Source organism: Drosophila miranda, assembly GCF_003369915.1.
Source record: "Drosophila miranda strain MSH22 chromosome Y unlocalized genomic scaffold, D.miranda_PacBio2.1 Contig_Y2_pilon, whole genome shotgun sequence".
Taxonomy (NCBI): domain Eukaryota; kingdom Metazoa; phylum Arthropoda; class Insecta; order Diptera; family Drosophilidae; genus Drosophila; species Drosophila miranda.
This window is the reverse complement of record NW_022881614.1, coordinates 26,419,706-26,435,261: the sequence shown is the minus strand read 5'-3', so window position 1 is coordinate 26,435,261 and position 15,556 is coordinate 26,419,706. Positions and strand designations below refer to the sequence as shown.

General features: G+C 47.3%; 3 protein-coding genes and 1 long non-coding RNA gene across 4 annotated transcripts; 2 read left to right on the top strand and 2 right to left on the bottom strand.

Moving 5' to 3' along the window:
• The first annotated feature begins 3,628 nt into the window (after positions 1-3,628).
• Positions 3,629-5,441, top strand: LOC117193285 (synaptojanin-1-like). The gene is made up of 2 exons (XM_033398028.1): positions 3,629-5,290; positions 5,350-5,441. Exons 1-2 carry the CDS (start codon positions 3,910-3,912, stop codon positions 5,358-5,360), a joined length of 1,392 nt encoding a protein of 463 aa, XP_033253919.1. The 5' UTR covers positions 3,629-3,909; the 3' UTR covers positions 5,361-5,441.
• Positions 5,442-6,243: 802 nt separating this feature from the next.
• On the top strand, positions 6,244-8,012 carry LOC117193287 (synaptojanin-1-like). The gene is made up of 2 exons (XM_033398030.1): positions 6,244-7,540; positions 7,607-8,012. The coding sequence occupies exon 1, from the start codon at positions 6,341-6,343 to the stop codon at positions 7,034-7,036; it is 696 nt and encodes a 231-aa protein (XP_033253921.1). The 5' UTR covers positions 6,244-6,340; the 3' UTR covers positions 7,037-7,540; positions 7,607-8,012.
• Positions 8,013-8,189: 177 nt separating this feature from the next.
• LOC117193286 lies at positions 8,190-9,410 on the bottom strand. Its single transcript, XM_033398029.1, has 2 exons — positions 8,562-9,410; positions 8,190-8,468 (listed from the first exon to the last, which is right to left on the bottom strand). The coding sequence occupies exons 1-2, from the start codon at positions 9,102-9,104 to the stop codon at positions 8,211-8,213; spliced, it is 801 nt and encodes a 266-aa protein (XP_033253920.1). The 5' UTR covers positions 9,105-9,410; the 3' UTR covers positions 8,190-8,210.
• A 2,762-nt stretch (positions 9,411-12,172) lies between these two features.
• On the bottom strand, positions 12,173-14,760 carry LOC117193583. The gene is made up of 5 exons (XR_004474629.1): positions 14,463-14,760; positions 14,274-14,383; positions 14,138-14,194; positions 12,658-14,072; positions 12,173-12,596 (listed from the first exon to the last, which is right to left on the bottom strand). It is a non-coding gene; the product is annotated as an uncharacterized LOC117193583 (long non-coding RNA).
• Positions 14,761-15,556: the final 796 nt, after the last annotated feature.

Genomic DNA, 15,556 nt, shown 5'->3' with positions numbered 1-15,556 from the left:
CTATGCTGCCGTAGCAAATGGTAATTCAAATGCAATACCTGCTACACCTGCTCAGCGTCGTTTTCATAGTCTACAAGCGCATCAGCCACAAGGATTGAATAAGGCAATTGAAGGCAATTAATACGAACAGGACGGGTCATGTCCCCTTAAATAATCAAGTGGCATATGCATACTCTACCACACTTCCTGGTGACCAGCAACAGTTTCCTACCTTGCAGTCTAGTCACAAAAAGGGGCTAATAGACCAACAATACAGCAGCACCAGCGAAATATTGTTCAGCACCAACCTTTGGTAGGCACTAGAAGTAATACAGGAGCCTCCTATGCTGCCGTAGCAAATGGTAATTCAAATGCAATACCTGCTACACCTGCTCAGCGTCGTTTTCATAGTCTACAAGCGCATCAGCCACAAGGATTGAATAACCAGCAACAGAATTCATATGAAGTTCATGCACTGCTACAACAACAGCAGACAAAATTTCAACAATGGCAACAACAGCTCCAACAGCAGCAGCAGCAGCAGTTTCTTATGTGGCTACAGCAACAGCAGCAAGAACAGCAGCAGCATAATAGTCAAGCCAATCAACGCCTTGAAAAACTTGAAAAAATGGTTTTTGAATTGGCCAACACGATTAAGCAATGGGCTGGATCTAATCTTCAGCTCCAGAACAACGTTTCAGCATCTCAATGAACCCACTAAAGGTTCTCATCTGGAATGCTAACGGCATTTCAGGGAAAGCAAAAGAAGTTGAGCTCTTCGCGCACAAGAATAGCGTTGACATTCTTCTTTTGACGGAGATCAGAACTAAAAGAGGGGCAGCTGTAAAAATACATGGATATGCCTTCTATCCAGCCTGGTGGAGTTGCGGTTTTAGTTAAGACTTCGCTTCGTCATTTTCCACAAAGGGTCATTGAGACACGCAGCATGCAAATGTCAGCAGTAAAAGTAGCCACAGGACTGGGCGATGTGGAGTTCAGCGCCATTTACTGCCCTCCCAGAGTCAGGATTGAGGAAAGACATTACATCGATGCACTCCGTGCTTGCGGGCAAAGGTATTTGGTTGGTGGTGACTGGAATGCCCGACACTGGCTGTGGGGAGACACTTACAATTCCCCTAGGGGGCGAGAGCTAGCGGAAGCCATCTCTGCTACTGGCGCTAAGATCCTTGCAACTGGATCACCAACCAGGTACCCATACTGAAAGCATTGCCTACTCGGGCGATACTCTACATAGTGCTCATTTTTAACGCCATGTTAAGGATGCAGTTTTTCCCTAAGCAGTGGAAGATAGCAACAATCCTGATGATCCATAAGCCTGGAAAACCGGAGGACGACCCTGAGTCGTATCGGCCAATAAGTCTTTTGTCTTCCTTATCTAAGGTATGGGAGAGGCTTCTTGCCAATCGTCTTGGTAGTATAATCAAGGAATGCCGTATCTTGCCGGATCACCAGTTTGGCTTTCGGTGCCGGCCCGGCACAGTGGAGCAAGTCCACAGATTGGCAGGACACATCCTACAGGCCTATGATGATCTAGAATACTGCAATGCAGTCTTCGTTGATATGCAGCAAGCCTTCGATAGAGTTTGGCATATCGGCCTACTGAGCAAAATTAAAAAACTGTTCCCAGCACCATCCTACGGTGTCCTACGATCATACTTGGAAGGACGTCAGTTTATGGTCAGGTTCAGGAACACACATTCAACCCCTTGCCAAATGAGAGCTGGAGTTCCACAGGGCAGCGTCCTTGGCACGTTGCTTTACTCTATCTATACTGCAGATCTACCCTCCCCAAGCGAGCAACATATGGAGGCCCCCGTAAGGCTCTGCTTGCTACCTACGCGGACGATATAGCACTGCTCTACAGCTCCAAGTGCCGCCTTGAGGCAGCAGATGGTCTCCAAGAGTACCTCTACTCTTTGGCAGCTTGGTGCAAAAGATGGAATTTAAAAGTCAACCCACTGAAGACCACCAATCCATGCTTCACCCTGAAAGCGCTCATAGACCACACCCCACCCATAAAGTTTGAAGGCGTAACTTTGGACCAACCAGAGCAAGCAAAGTATCTCGGTATCACCCTTGATAAGCGTCTTACTTTTGGTCCACACTTGAAAGCTACGGCTCGTAAATGTGGGGAAAGAATGCAGCAAATGCGGTGGCTGATTAACAGAAGAAGCACCATGTCACTGAGAGCCAAAAGAGCAGTTTATGTACACTGTGTAGCCCCGATCTGGCTCTACGGTGAGCAGATTTGGGGTATAGCTGCCAAATCGAACTATAAACGGATACAGGTCTTGCAGAATCGCGCCATGAGGCAAATAACGAGCTGCCCTTGGTACGTGCGCGGCTCCACCCTACATCGGGATTTGAATCTGCATACAGTAGAGGAGCAGATTGGAAGGCACACAAGAAGATACAGTGACAGGCTAATTAGACACCATAGTATGCTCGCCAGACGATTACTACCTGCCAGGCCTTGATGAGATTGGGTTTTGCCAAAACTATTGGCCAACTCTAAGTTTCCCTCCCAATATTATAATATTATATTTTTTGTAAGTCCTCTCGCATTTAGCATTAGGTTTGGCTACCCCAATATTATTTACCAGTGATGTTAAGATACGTTATATGCAATGTACGGATTCAACGCTAAATGAAAAAAAAAAAAAAAAAAAAAGAAGCTGTTTTTGACGGATGGTGGCAGTGTGAATCGGAGTTTCACATCTGTCAAAAAATCCCACCATTCCCCCGGGATGGGCTCAGTGTGCAGAGCCTATAAAAGAATCAACAGACTGCTTAGTGGTAACGCATTCGATAGGCACACTCTCGCCAAAAAACATGTAGTTCCTAGTAACATATGTGATACATGCGATAGTATCGATAACGCCTCGCATTTAATTTTCAATTGTACAAAGTACAACACAACAAGGCAAAACTTTCCATCTCTAAGAAAATATAATGATATTTACAAATTCTTTGAAAAAGAAAACATCAGCGCATACCAAACACTAATTGACTTCATCGACGAAATTGATGTAAAGCTATAAACAGTACTCCAACATCTTCTATTCTTTGACTTGGCAATTTCCACCTTAAAAAGGCGGGCGGCCAAATAATCCCACGCTACTCACGGGTAGCTTGGTAACTTAAACCCTAAAAAAAAAAAAAAAAAAAAAAAAAATAAAAAAAAGGTATAAACAATAGTCAAAGTGCCAAGAACCTTTATATACAAGTTCATATGAATGTCCGTGCGAAGGTGGGGTGAAGCTGTGAAAGTGTGCATATTGTCTAATTCCCAATTCAAAATAGTTTTTCCCAATGTGAAAAATCTATACAATGCCTCCACTCCACCCTCCCAAAAAAGTGTTTATCAGACGCACGTACACACTGCCGTAGGTCCACCGGGTCGAGACCCTGTGGGTGAGCTTGACTGCGTGGGAGTAAGCGGAAATATTGGAAAATTCTTGCAAAATTTTTCTCGTCTCGGTTTGTTTATACATCAAAGTTGTCTGTTGATGTTTAGCAGGCCGCCTCGTCGTGGCTTTTGTGACTCTCAAACGGGCAGAAATATGAAAATTAGTCTAGAACGATATTTCGATACCCTTGACTTTGAGGTCAATTAATTCATTTAAAATGTTAAGCAGTTGCATATACGAGTATGCACAGATAAAAAATGATTTAAATTCTAATTGCACATGTACGTACATACATATATGCATTGACCAGCAAACTTGGCGAGAATGTCTAAATGCTCGAGAAAAGGGAATGGAAAAGTAAAGTACACCCACAATTAACAATTTCCCATTCACTTTTGCAGATGTCTTAGCCAAGTGTGGTTGGAAGAGCACGAGAAACCAGAATCATTCCGAGAAAAGGATTAGATAATTCCAGAAAGACAGACAGACAGACATAGAGATGGCCATGTCAAAGGTGATTCGTGTGCTGGAAAAGTCCATAGCTCCGTCGCCGCACAGTGTACTGCTGGAGCATCGCCACAAGAGCGTCAGCATCTTGTTCGAGTCACACGCTGTAGCTCTGCTGACGCAACAGGAAACGGACGTGATAAGGAAGCAGTACACGAAAGTCTGCGACGCCTACGGATGCTTGGGAGTCCTGCAGTTGAATGCTGGTGAGAGCACCGTGCTGTTCCTGGTGCTGGTGACCGGCTGCGTGTCCATGGGGAAGATCGGAGATGTGGAGATCTTTCGAATCACGCAGACGACCTTCGTGTCGCTGCAGAACGCGGCCCCCAATAAGGACAAGATTAGTGAGGTGCGCAAGCTTCTCAATTCCGGAACGTTCTACTTCGCCCACATCAATACCAGCGCCAGTGCGACGGCTGGCACCTCCGGATCTTCATTCAGCAAGTTCGACATCACACTGTGCGCCCAGCGGCGGCAGCAGACCTCGGAGACGGACAACCGCTTCTTCTGGAACCGCATGATGCACATACACCTTATGCGCTTCGGCATTGACTGCCAGTCGTGGCTACTCCAGGCCATGTGTGGCTCCGTGGAGATTCGCACTGTCTACGTAGGGGCCAAGAACGCCCGGGCAGCCATTATTTCCAGGCTGAGCTGTGAGCGGGCCGGCACCCGGTTCAATGTGCGCGGCACCAACGAGGAGGGCTACGTGGCCAACTTTGTGGAGACGGAGCAGGTGATCTATGTGAATGGGGAGGTTACCAGCCATATCCAAACTAGGGGCTCAGTGCCACTCTTCTGGGAGCAGCCGGGTGTTCAGGTGGGATCGCACAAAGTCAAGCTATCTCGAGGCTTCGAGACATCCGCTGCCGCTTTCGATCGACACATGAGCATGATGAGGCAACGCTATGGCTATCAGACGATTGTGAATCTCCTGGGCAGCTCACTCATCGGCAGCAAAGAGGGCGAGGCCATGCTGAGCAATGAGTTCCAGCGGCACCACGGCATGTCCGCCCACAAGGATGTACCTCACGTGGTATTCGACTATCACCAGGAGTACCGCGGCGGCAACTTCTCCGCTTTGGCCAAGCTGAAGGAACGAATTGTGGCCTGTGGGGCCAACTACGGTGTGTTCCATGCGTCCAATGGTCAGGTGGTCCGAGAGCAGTTTGGAGTTGTGCGCACCAATTGCCTGGACTGCCTAGATCGCACGAGCTGTGTGCAGACCTACCTGGGCTTGGACATGCTCAACCTGCAGCTGGAATCGCTGAAGATGGGGGGCAAGCCGCAGAACATTTCGCGTTTCGAAGAGATCTTCCGCCAGATGTGGATCAACAACCATACAGAACAACCTTTTGGACAACTCCAAGCAGGTAAGTGTCTTCCATAAACTAGAGGAAAACTTATTAACAGCCACTGGAAATCATTTCAGGAAGCAATTGACGTTCTCCTGGTGGGCTTGACACTCAGCTCGGAGCTGGCTGATCGGGCACGGATCCTGCTGCCCTCCAACATGCTGCATGCCCCACAACGGTGCTCAGGGAGCTGTGCAAGCGCTACACGGAGTACGTACACCCGCGCATGGCCCGGATCGCCGTAGGCACTTACAACGTGAATGGCGGAAAGCATTTCCAGAGCATTGTCTTCAAAGATTCCTTGGCAGACTGGCTGCTAGACTGCCACGCCATGGCTCGATCCAAAGCCCTTGTGGGTGTGAACAATCCCTCTGAGCATGTCGATCATCCAGTAGACATCTATGCAATTGGCTTCGAGGAGATCGTGGACCTGAATGCCTCGAACATCATGGCAGCCAGCACGGACAACGCCAAGCAGTTGGCCGAGGAGCTGCAGAAGACCATCTCCCGGGACAACGACTATGTGCTGCTTACCTACCAACAGCTGGTGGGCGTCTGCCTGTACATATACATACGACCGGAGCATGCTCCCCACATCCGGGACGTGGCAATTGATTGTGTGAAGACGGGCCTGGGTGAGGCCACGGGAAACAAGGGAGCCTGCGCCATCAGATTCGTTCTCCACGGCACTTCAATGTGCTTTGTGTGCGCCCACTTTGCGGCCGGCCAGTCGCAGGTGGCGGAAAGGAACGCCGACTACGCTGAGATCACCAGGAAGCTGGCCTTTCCCATGGGCACGATTGGGTGTTCTGGTGCGGAGACTTCAACTACCGCATCGACATGGAGAAGGATGAGATTAAGGAGTGTGTCCGCACCGGCGATCTCTCCACGGTCCTCGAGTTTGATCAGCTGCGGAAGGAGCAAGAGGCCGGCAACGTTTTCTCGGAGTTCCTGGAGGGGGAGATCGGTTTCGATCCGACCTACAAGTAAGATCTCTTCAGCGACGACTACGACACGTCGGAAAAGCAGCGGGCGCCAGCCTGGACGGACAGGTGTGTCTGGCGCCGAATGAAGGCTTTGGCCGAAGGCGACTTTCCCTCTTGGAATCCTGGGAAACTCATCCATTACGGACGCTCCGAGCTGAAACAGAGTGATCATCGTCCCGTCATCGCCATCATTGATGCAGAGATTAGGGAGATTGATCAGCAGCGCCGACGGACAGTCTTTGAGCAGGTCATCAGGGATCTGGGACCCCCAGATTCTACGATTGTGGTGCATGTCATGGAATCTTCGGTCGACGACGAGGGGCCCACCATCTATGACGAGAGCGTGATGTCTGCACTGATTGCCGAGCTGTCAAAGATGGGTGAGGTTACCCTCGTGCGCTATGTGGAGGACACCATGTGGGTGACCTACCGAGACGGCGAGGCGGCCCTGAACGCCGCCGCCAAACGGAGCACACAAGTCTGCGGCCTGGAGCTGGTCTTCGAGCTAAAGTCTTCTGACTGGCAGCACTTGGTGGACAGCGAGATCGAGCTATGCACCACAAACACCATTCCGCTGTGTGCTAATCCCACAGAGCAGGCCCAGCTGTTGCAAGTATCGCCGGAGGTTCCTCAGCGGCCCAAGCAGCCGCCGACGCGACCTCCCGCTCGCCCGCCCATGCCCATGTCGCCAAGGAACTCGCCACGTCACATCCCGCATGTCGGGGTCATCAGCATTGTCCCCAAGCCGGCCAAGCCGCCGATGCCCCCCAGCCCCTGATGCAAGAGCTCCTCCAGCCGATGCAAGCGCCTCCTCGACCGCCTGCCATGGACAACACACCCTCCTCCAAAACGCATTCCCCCACAGAGCTGGCCTCCGTCTGTTCATCGTGCTCATCTTCGGGCAAGGCCACTAGCTCAGCAGTGGCCTCCGGTCCGCCCACTGCCCTCGTCTTCTGCCGCAACCCCATCCTCGAAGCAGCCATCGCTGGAGATGCCGGACACCGCCTACGAGACCGCTAGCAATATATACGAGGAGATCCAAGACGACGTTCCCGCACCGCGCCACCCACCCCCGGCTGGACCGCCTCCAGTCATTGGCGGCGGCCCTGTGGACAGCCTTCGACGCCAGGCTGGAGCAGCTGGAGCAGCTGGAGCACCGATGGGTCCCCCGCCACCGCTCCCGAATCGAGGTCGTGGTCCGCCACCGATACCAAATAGAAGCGGCAATGCACCGCCGCTGCCAACGCGACCCACTAACAACTAGGCGGAACAGGCCCATGGGGTGAGTACGGAAGTGGTAGTCCTTATTCCCTCTGATCCTCTAATCAGTGTTATTTTTACCCCACAGCTCGCAATCTTACATTCCGCATTTCTGTATTTAACGTTGGAATCGCGTACCGAAATATAATCGAATATATTAACAAACTTGTTTAGAGAGAGCGAAGGAGCCACACAACATAGATGAATCTCTGTTTGCGCACGTATCCTGCACACTACCTACTTAAGTTATGTGCTTATTTCGATAGCCTCTAGCCAGAATCAAAACTAAACGAGACTAAATTACGTACCCGTAGAACGTTGCATGTTAGCCCTTTGTTGGATGAGAATATCACTTTTTATGCATGTTTACCGCTGGCCAGACGTACTCACCCCGGTGCACCAATACGCCAAGGATCGCAAGGAACAAAGCCTGACCTACTTAAGTGGAATTACTCGGCATAAACATATCGTTTAAATCAACTATATACTATATAGCCGTACTAGTCAATTTATGAAATTATACGAGTACCATTGTTAGGCAGCAGTCGGGCCACGATCGCAGTACAATCTGAATGATGATATACCGTACCTATTTATTCCTCACTCGCAAGCTGCTGTTGGCTAACATGTTGATTAATTATATATAGTTTCAATCGCGGATGGGCCTTCCATCGCACTTGAGTTCGACTTGACTACTCGTACAATATATGAAGAAATACAATATCCAAGAAATTGGGAGTTTGCAATTGGTGGAAGAACATGAGGCTCTGCTCGAACTGGTCCAAATAGTAGAGCGACTCCGCCTTTTGGTAGATGGCTCGTATATTGTTCTTCTCCTCTCCGAGGGCTGTCTCCGCGTCCTGCAGTGCCTTGGAGGCTTCGCCCAGCAGCAGATAGCACTTACTGCGCGATATCAAGGCATTGATGTCCGTGCTCCTCAGCTCCAGAGCCTGAAAAACAGAGGGACCGACCATTAGAAACGGAAAACCAGAAATAGGAATGCGGAGTGGCAGTGTCAATGGGAGGATGTTTCAAGGAAAGACCTTGCAGAAGAAGTGGATGGCATTCTCGGGATTGGCATTCTTGATCTCCTTGAGCCCCAGAGCTATGACCGAGCTTATGTCTGCCTCGTCGGGTATTAGTAGCGCCTCGTTGCGGTCCTGCTTCTGTTTGATGTCGAAAGCCCCGGCGCTAACGGCAGCCGCTCGATCCTTGTCCGTGTAGAAGTCCACGAAGTTCTCCTTGGGCTTCTTTTTCTTGGCAATCTGCTCCTCGATGCGTTTTCGGGCTGCCCGTAGCTCTGCCTCGATGCGGTTGCCACGCTTGCCTCCGGCACCGTCGCCACCGTCTTCAGCCTGCTTGCCACCCCCCGCACGATCGCCCGACGACCTGCGTCCGCCGCGCGACTCGCGGCGATCCCATATGGGCGGCTTGTGGGAGCTGCGACTTCCGCGACCCTTTGACCTTTTGTGCGACTCGTCCAAGGACTCCTCGTCTGCATTGGCTCCCGTCCGGATGAAGCTCTGCAGAAGCTCCTGCTCCTTGTCCACGGTGAGGATGTTGTTCAGCACACTCGACATTTCCATAGAGCTTCTCCTAGTAGCTACAATCAGGGCCAAAAGTTGGTGTGAAAATCTGACACCTTTCTATGACAGCGCCAAACAAACGGTAATTGATTCGCCCGTTGAACTGTTGCCAGGGAAACGGAAACTGGCGCCTTTGATAGGTCAACAATCGATACCAAATAACAATCAAGGAACAGCTTTTGAAAAGCTTTGAGTGTCGGCAGGTGGCGCTCGATGCTGCGTGTAAGGTGTGTGTCGTGTCATGTAGAAATGCCCTTTTTATACCCGATACTCAAAATGAGTATTGGGGTATATTAGATTTGTGGTAAAAGTGGATGTGTGTAACGTCCAGAAGGAATCGTTTCCGACCCCATAAAGTATATATATTCTTGATCAGCATCAATAGCCGAGTCGATTGAGCCATGTCTGTCTGTCCGTCTGTCCGTCTGTCCGTCCGTCCGTCTGTCCGTCCCCTTCAGCGCCTAGTGCTCAAAGACTATAAGAGCTAGAGCAAGGATGTTTTGTATCCAGACTTCTGTGATATGTCACTGCTACAAAAATATTTCAAAACTTCGCCCCGCCCACTTCCGCCCCCACAAAAGACGAAAATCTGTGGCATCCACATTTTTAAAGATACGATAAAGCCAAAAACGCAGAATCGTAGAGGATGACTATATGTTCTAGAGTGTAAAATCTCAACCAGATCGTATAATTATTATAGGCAGAATCAAGAAAACAATTTCATTCTTTCTCGCTCTGTCTCTCTCTAACACACAGGTTTCATGGTCGGCTTTGCCAATTGCAAAATATGAGTTCAAGGATCTCAGAACCTATAAGAGCCAGAGCAACCAAATTTGGTATCCACACTCCTGTGATATCGGACCTTGACCGTTTCGTGTCCAAATTTCGCCACACCCCCTTCCGCCCCCGCAAAGGACGAAAATCTGGGGCATCCACAAATCTCAGAGACTATTAAAGCTAGAGTAACCAAATTTGGTATCCGAACTTCTGTTAGATCTCACTATAAAACGTATATCTCAGAATTTCGCCTTACCCCCTTCCGCCCCCACAAAGGACGAAAATCTGTTGCATCCACAATATTGCAGATTCGAGAAAACTAAAAACGCAGAATCATAGATAATGACCATATCTATCAGACTGCTGAATCTGGATCAGATCGGATAATTTTTATACCCAAAAGGAACAAATCAATTTGCACTGGCTACGCAGCGCCCGACGTCACGCTCAGACTGATTTTCTGTCTCTCTCGCACGCACTCTTTGTCGTGTCGTTTAATATTAGCGGCGTCTGCCGGAGGAGACCCATACTGACTAAGTATCGGGTATAACTGTAGAGTTGCGGTGTCCACAGCAACTCACAACGTTGCCCCTCGTTTTAAATATATTAAAAACTACACTTTTAAAACTACGCCAGTCTTATAAAAAGAATATACTGCCTCAATGAAATTATAAATTAAAAATCAATTATACACCGGCCAACGTTCCTATGTATTATATTAAATTTTTCGACGGTATCGGTGCACTGTAAATTCCGAATTCTGTATGCACCGTAAGTTCTTAATTTTTGGATCCTTAATAGGACCTGACTTTTTAAGACTTACCTGATTGTAACCGAACAAAGCCTTATCATATTCGCGAACTTTCATGTGGTTATTGGACTGATCACAGAGCAGCTTGATGGTGGTCTCGATCTCCTCGATTGTGTCCACCTTCTGCTTCTTCCGCGGCATTCTGCTATGTTACGTGTAATCCTGAGGGCTAAATGGTAACTCCTTGGACGCGAGACCCAGTTGCAGACTTTTAAGGTAGGAATCGGTTCAGCACGCTGGTCCTATCCGGCGGACGTCCGTTCGCAGCACTCGTTGCTGGCAAACTGAGTTGTTTCACCTTCGCCTCATATTTAATTGGCCTGTGGCTTGTCTATGGCCCGACTCCTCCGGCTTCTCCTGCTCCTTCACCACCTTCCCCCTGTTGCTGATAGTTATGGCAGCCTTTTGGCTCTTCTTTGGTCTGTATGTTAGTTTGCATGCGCTGACAACCCGCAATAAACTTCAATAAAGTTACATTATTAATATCTCAGGAAACCCGTTCTCTAGGGGCTGTAACGAATTAGGCAGGTGTCGGGGAGTGAGAGAAGGGGGCACGCAGTTCTTCCCGGCTGGGAGGCTCGTCGGCTAGTTGGGGTGGTGATCTTGCCCTCCTCTCACTTAATGGCTATTATTACAAGGTTATAATTTGTGTTAATTTGGACCTAAAACTCGACTGAACACATAATTGGCTCTTTCTTCGACCTGTCCCCAAACGCTTTTCCTCGCCTCAGATCTCGTTGAAGCGGATTGACCCTCCCTTCCTTGGCCATCCCTAGGCCGCAATTTTCATGGAATGACCCCTCTGCGTTCTCATGGGGCTCTCAGGGGCATCTGGCTAGCAAAAGGCAAAAAAACTATATTCTAGAACATTATAAAATTTATTGAATCCTACATAACCCAATTTCTAAACTAAAACTAAACCTAACCCAAAAAAAGGTACGCATAAAACAGATAAAATTGATGGAATTTCAAAAAAAAAAAATATTAATAAAATGACTTAACAATAATGATAAATAAAATTAATAATTATTTCACATATAAAAAGTCTAACGGCCAGACCGAAAGGGGGAAGAAATAGAAACAGTAAGGGGGGGAAGCATATAAATTATTTGACCCTCTCCTCTTTACTTTTTCAGTGGGACTCGAGTTAAACCGTTGAGTCTTTTTACATTTCTCTTTCACACTCACCCGCAGATCCGCATGTCCACCGACGAAAGCGCTTTCCGGAGGAGACTCGGACCTGGAACGAGAACTCCGATAGGGAGTGGCATAAAGCACAAAAAAACTCACTCACAAATTTCCCACTTTCCTCTCTCCACACTTTCTTTGAGAGATTCATCACATTCAAAAAAAAAACTTTCTCGCCCCTTTTCTTTTCTCGTTCGCGCCGCCCCTTGCCGACTGCCAATGTACTCACAAAAAAATAGCAAAAAAAAAAATTATTTAAATTAAACACTCGACAACACACATATTATTTTCTTTTTTTTAAATTTCTGCCTTCCCGATCTCTTTCCGATCTTCCGCCATCGGACTGTTTCCGACGATCACTCGCGACGTCACTCGAAAGACCCCGCCAAATCTCAGACTGTTCTTGTTCGCGCTCAGTCTACGCTATGTAGCCCTTCCTTGGCTCGCTCTCCAACCAGACGTTTGAGTTTTTTTTTTCTTCCAAAAACCACTCAACTCCCGCTAGCGTGTCGTTGGTGCCCGGGTACTTGGGCCTGTAAATTCTCCACTGCTGCTTCGGCTGCTCCTCTGGACCCCATTTGCGTCCCTCGGCCGCTCGATCTCCTCGACGCCTCGGCGTCTTTGGATCCGTGAAGCTGAACCGGGCCGGTTTTGAAATGAAAATACGGCGACACGGCGTTCCTCTTTTGCCGTATACACTGCGCCAATAGCCGGTCCTATGCGGATGAAATTATCTAACTAGTTTGACCAATTACTTTCTCCCCTTCTCCATCTTACCTAGTTTGGAAATACTAACGCCGATATAAGAAAACGAACGCTCGGGTCGAGCGCCAAAACGGAAAGAGACCGAAGCCAAGCCCCTCAACATGCTAGAACCCTCGGGCCCTCTCATAGAACAAGGGAAATGCCAGAGAAAGTTGACAATCTAGGCTGTTAAATCTATCACCCTTTCTTATGCCCCTTTTTGTGACCTCCCAAACCTAGCCCATAGAGGGTGTATGCTCTGCCACGGGCATTACGGTGCCGACCACTAGATGGCGCTGCGAACTAGCTCTCTCGGCTGATCCAAGGGTTACAGGGCAAGAGGGTCGGAGCAGCGAACGGATTAATTAATTGCACTTGATTGAAATTAAAGCTCGATCCGCGGATAGCTTTAACCAGTTCGAGACAAAGTCACGCACAGTCGGAGTCGTACAGCAAAACGCCAAATGAGTTTTGAAAGGGGGCGGCTACCCGAACAAACCCAATTAGAAGCAAGCTGATAAGAGCGGGGCCACAAAGCCGAAGCCTCGACCTGGGCAATCAATATGCAGCAGTTAGGGGGGGTGTGTGGGGGGTGGCAGAGAATGGGGCTAGACGAAACAGATTTTGGAAGGGCTCTATCCCTGAGCTACTGTCTGCCACTGTCTCTGTCTTTGCTGCTGCCACGGCATTCACTTGTTAAGAACATTCATTTCGACATATTTATGAAACCAAGCAAATTGCCATTAATTTTCTTGTATGGTTTTTAGAGTAAATTAATAAGTCTGATGTCGGAGCAGGTCGAGTCGGGTCTTGCGTGCTCCTGCCTCATTTTTACTGTGGCAGCAACCTTCGCGGTGGCGTGGCAAAACAATTTCATTTCCCCTCCCCCCAATGATGACGAGAATGCCTTAATGCCCGAGACATTTTGTGGTTGACTGATTGCCGTTCCGGTTACGACGTTGCAGACATGACGTTAGAAATTATGATATTTGCATTTGTTCAAGTTGCCCCGAAGTTATCCTTGTGGATGTCGCCGGAATGGGCAGGCGACGAGCCGGGTCCGGGTTAATGGGTATGTCGGTTTGTCCTTAATACCGATTTGCGTTTACGACAACTCCAATTCTTATGATGATAATCGCATCAATTGATGACCTGATTGATGGCCCATGCAAACGTAGATCAGACCTGACCTGTTGAATGGAATCCAATCAAGAATGAACAGCTCATTCTTGAAGCAATGAATAATATTGAATTTTGAGTTTATTAGATCAACTGATCTACATGTGATCGACTTTTGTAAGGGCGACGTGAACGATTCCGTTTCTTATGTCGGAACTAAGACGGTGAGCAGGGAAAAATAAAATGAATTCGCACACGCGCACTTCCCAAATTGCATCACATCCCTTTGTAATACCTGCACACCCTGAATAAACATATGAGGTGCACAACTGAAACCAACAGAAACAGGGTATCAATATAGATCCGCCTGATCCAATGCCAATGCGACACTTACTTGGCAATATTATCGTGAGAATCGAAGCCCATGGCAGAATATGGCTCATATATTTCCCTATACGGATAAAGTTTTTGATATATCAAGGGGAATACTGAGAATCCGATGGACTTTGGACTGTAGGATTTGAACTTACCAAGAACAATCCCAAAAGTATGAATATCCCAGAGAATATGTGCAATATGACAATTATAAGAGATATAATATTCGCGATAACTAGCGCATTGCTTCTACCCTTTTTAGTATCTGTATGTAAATAGACAAATTTCCGATCCAATCGGCTTACTCTTTCTCGCTCACTCCGCATTTATTAGACATTACTCACCCCAGCTATCACTAGAGCGTTCACCATGTATTACAGGTTTATTCAATTCATTGTTAAAACTGAAGCTTGTTGTTATCAATCCAAATAAACCAATGGCTACGTTCCATACTCCAAAGAAAATACACCATGTTCTATCAGGATAACAATCGAAAGACCCACAATCTCAAAATGCGAAAAGTATTATTTTCCAACACACTAAATAAATTTGAAATTTAGCTAAACTTTTAGAACTGATTTTTTGTGACTGATCACAATGAACAATTCCCGAACTTATTTCTGAACGTTCACTATGATCCAAAATGTATAAGGAGTTCTCAGCTGAAAAAATATTATGATGTTTTCGTATGAGTGATCTAAATTGTTCGCAAGTTAGTCTTGTCTTCCCCGCCTAATTTATATAGAATTCTTAGAAGAGAATAAATGTGCAACATTGCCCTTCCATTCTTTTATTTGCCGTAGCACACAAATAGTAGAGTATATTTCGTTTTGTTTAAATTAGTTTTATACCAGTTTATTTAGCAAATCAAAACCAATTTCTCAGTACATTCAGCGCATTTAAAAAACTAACAAACTAAACGCCTTTAAAGTAGCAAAAAAGCTTGATGTAAAATTTGACAAAAAGGTACTATGGGTCGAGAAGGACAAACATAGCACTTGTACATATCAAAAGAGTTGCAGTTGCGTTTTATACAGTGTAGAAAAAGTTGTTGTCAGAAAAAGGTTTAGTTCTGGTTGTCGCTGTTGTTGCCGCTGTTCCTGTGGCTGTGTCGTGTGGCTGTTGTTCTCTTTTTTGTGTGAGTTTCAGTTGGGCTTAGGTTTTGGGGGAAGTACGAGTACATACATATGCACGTGCATGCTGTAAGCTGTATACCGATGATGATGTTCTTCGAGAGCTTCCCTCCCCCTTTGGTGCACGCTCTGTTGTCGCAGTAGTAGTATGTATGTTTATGTTTAATTAATTATTTATGCATTACACAAAATTACACACACACACACAATTGATTTATGTTGCTAATTATATAAACTTGTATATATATATATATGTATTATGTATTAGTATTTTTCGTTCTTATAACTTCTTTTCGCAATGAAAA

What these genes read in the sequence shown, in the direction of transcription:
- LOC117193286 (XM_033398029.1), bottom strand. Translation starts at nt 9,104, where the DNA reads ATGGAAATGTCGAGTGTGCTGAACAACATCCTCACCGTGGACAAGGAG. An exon ending in CCATCCACTTCTTCTGCAAG is followed by an intron (nt 8,469 to 8,561) that starts GTCTTTCCTTGA and finishes TCTGTTTTTCAG; the next exon opens with GCTCTGGAGCTGAGGAGCAC.
- LOC117193285 (XM_033398028.1), top strand. Translation starts at nt 3,910, where the DNA reads ATGGCCATGTCAAAGGTGATTCGTGTGCTGGAAAAGTCCATAGCTCCG.
- LOC117193287 (XM_033398030.1), top strand. Translation starts at nt 6,341, where the DNA reads ATGAAGGCTTTGGCCGAAGGCGACTTTCCCTCTTGGAATCCTGGGAAA.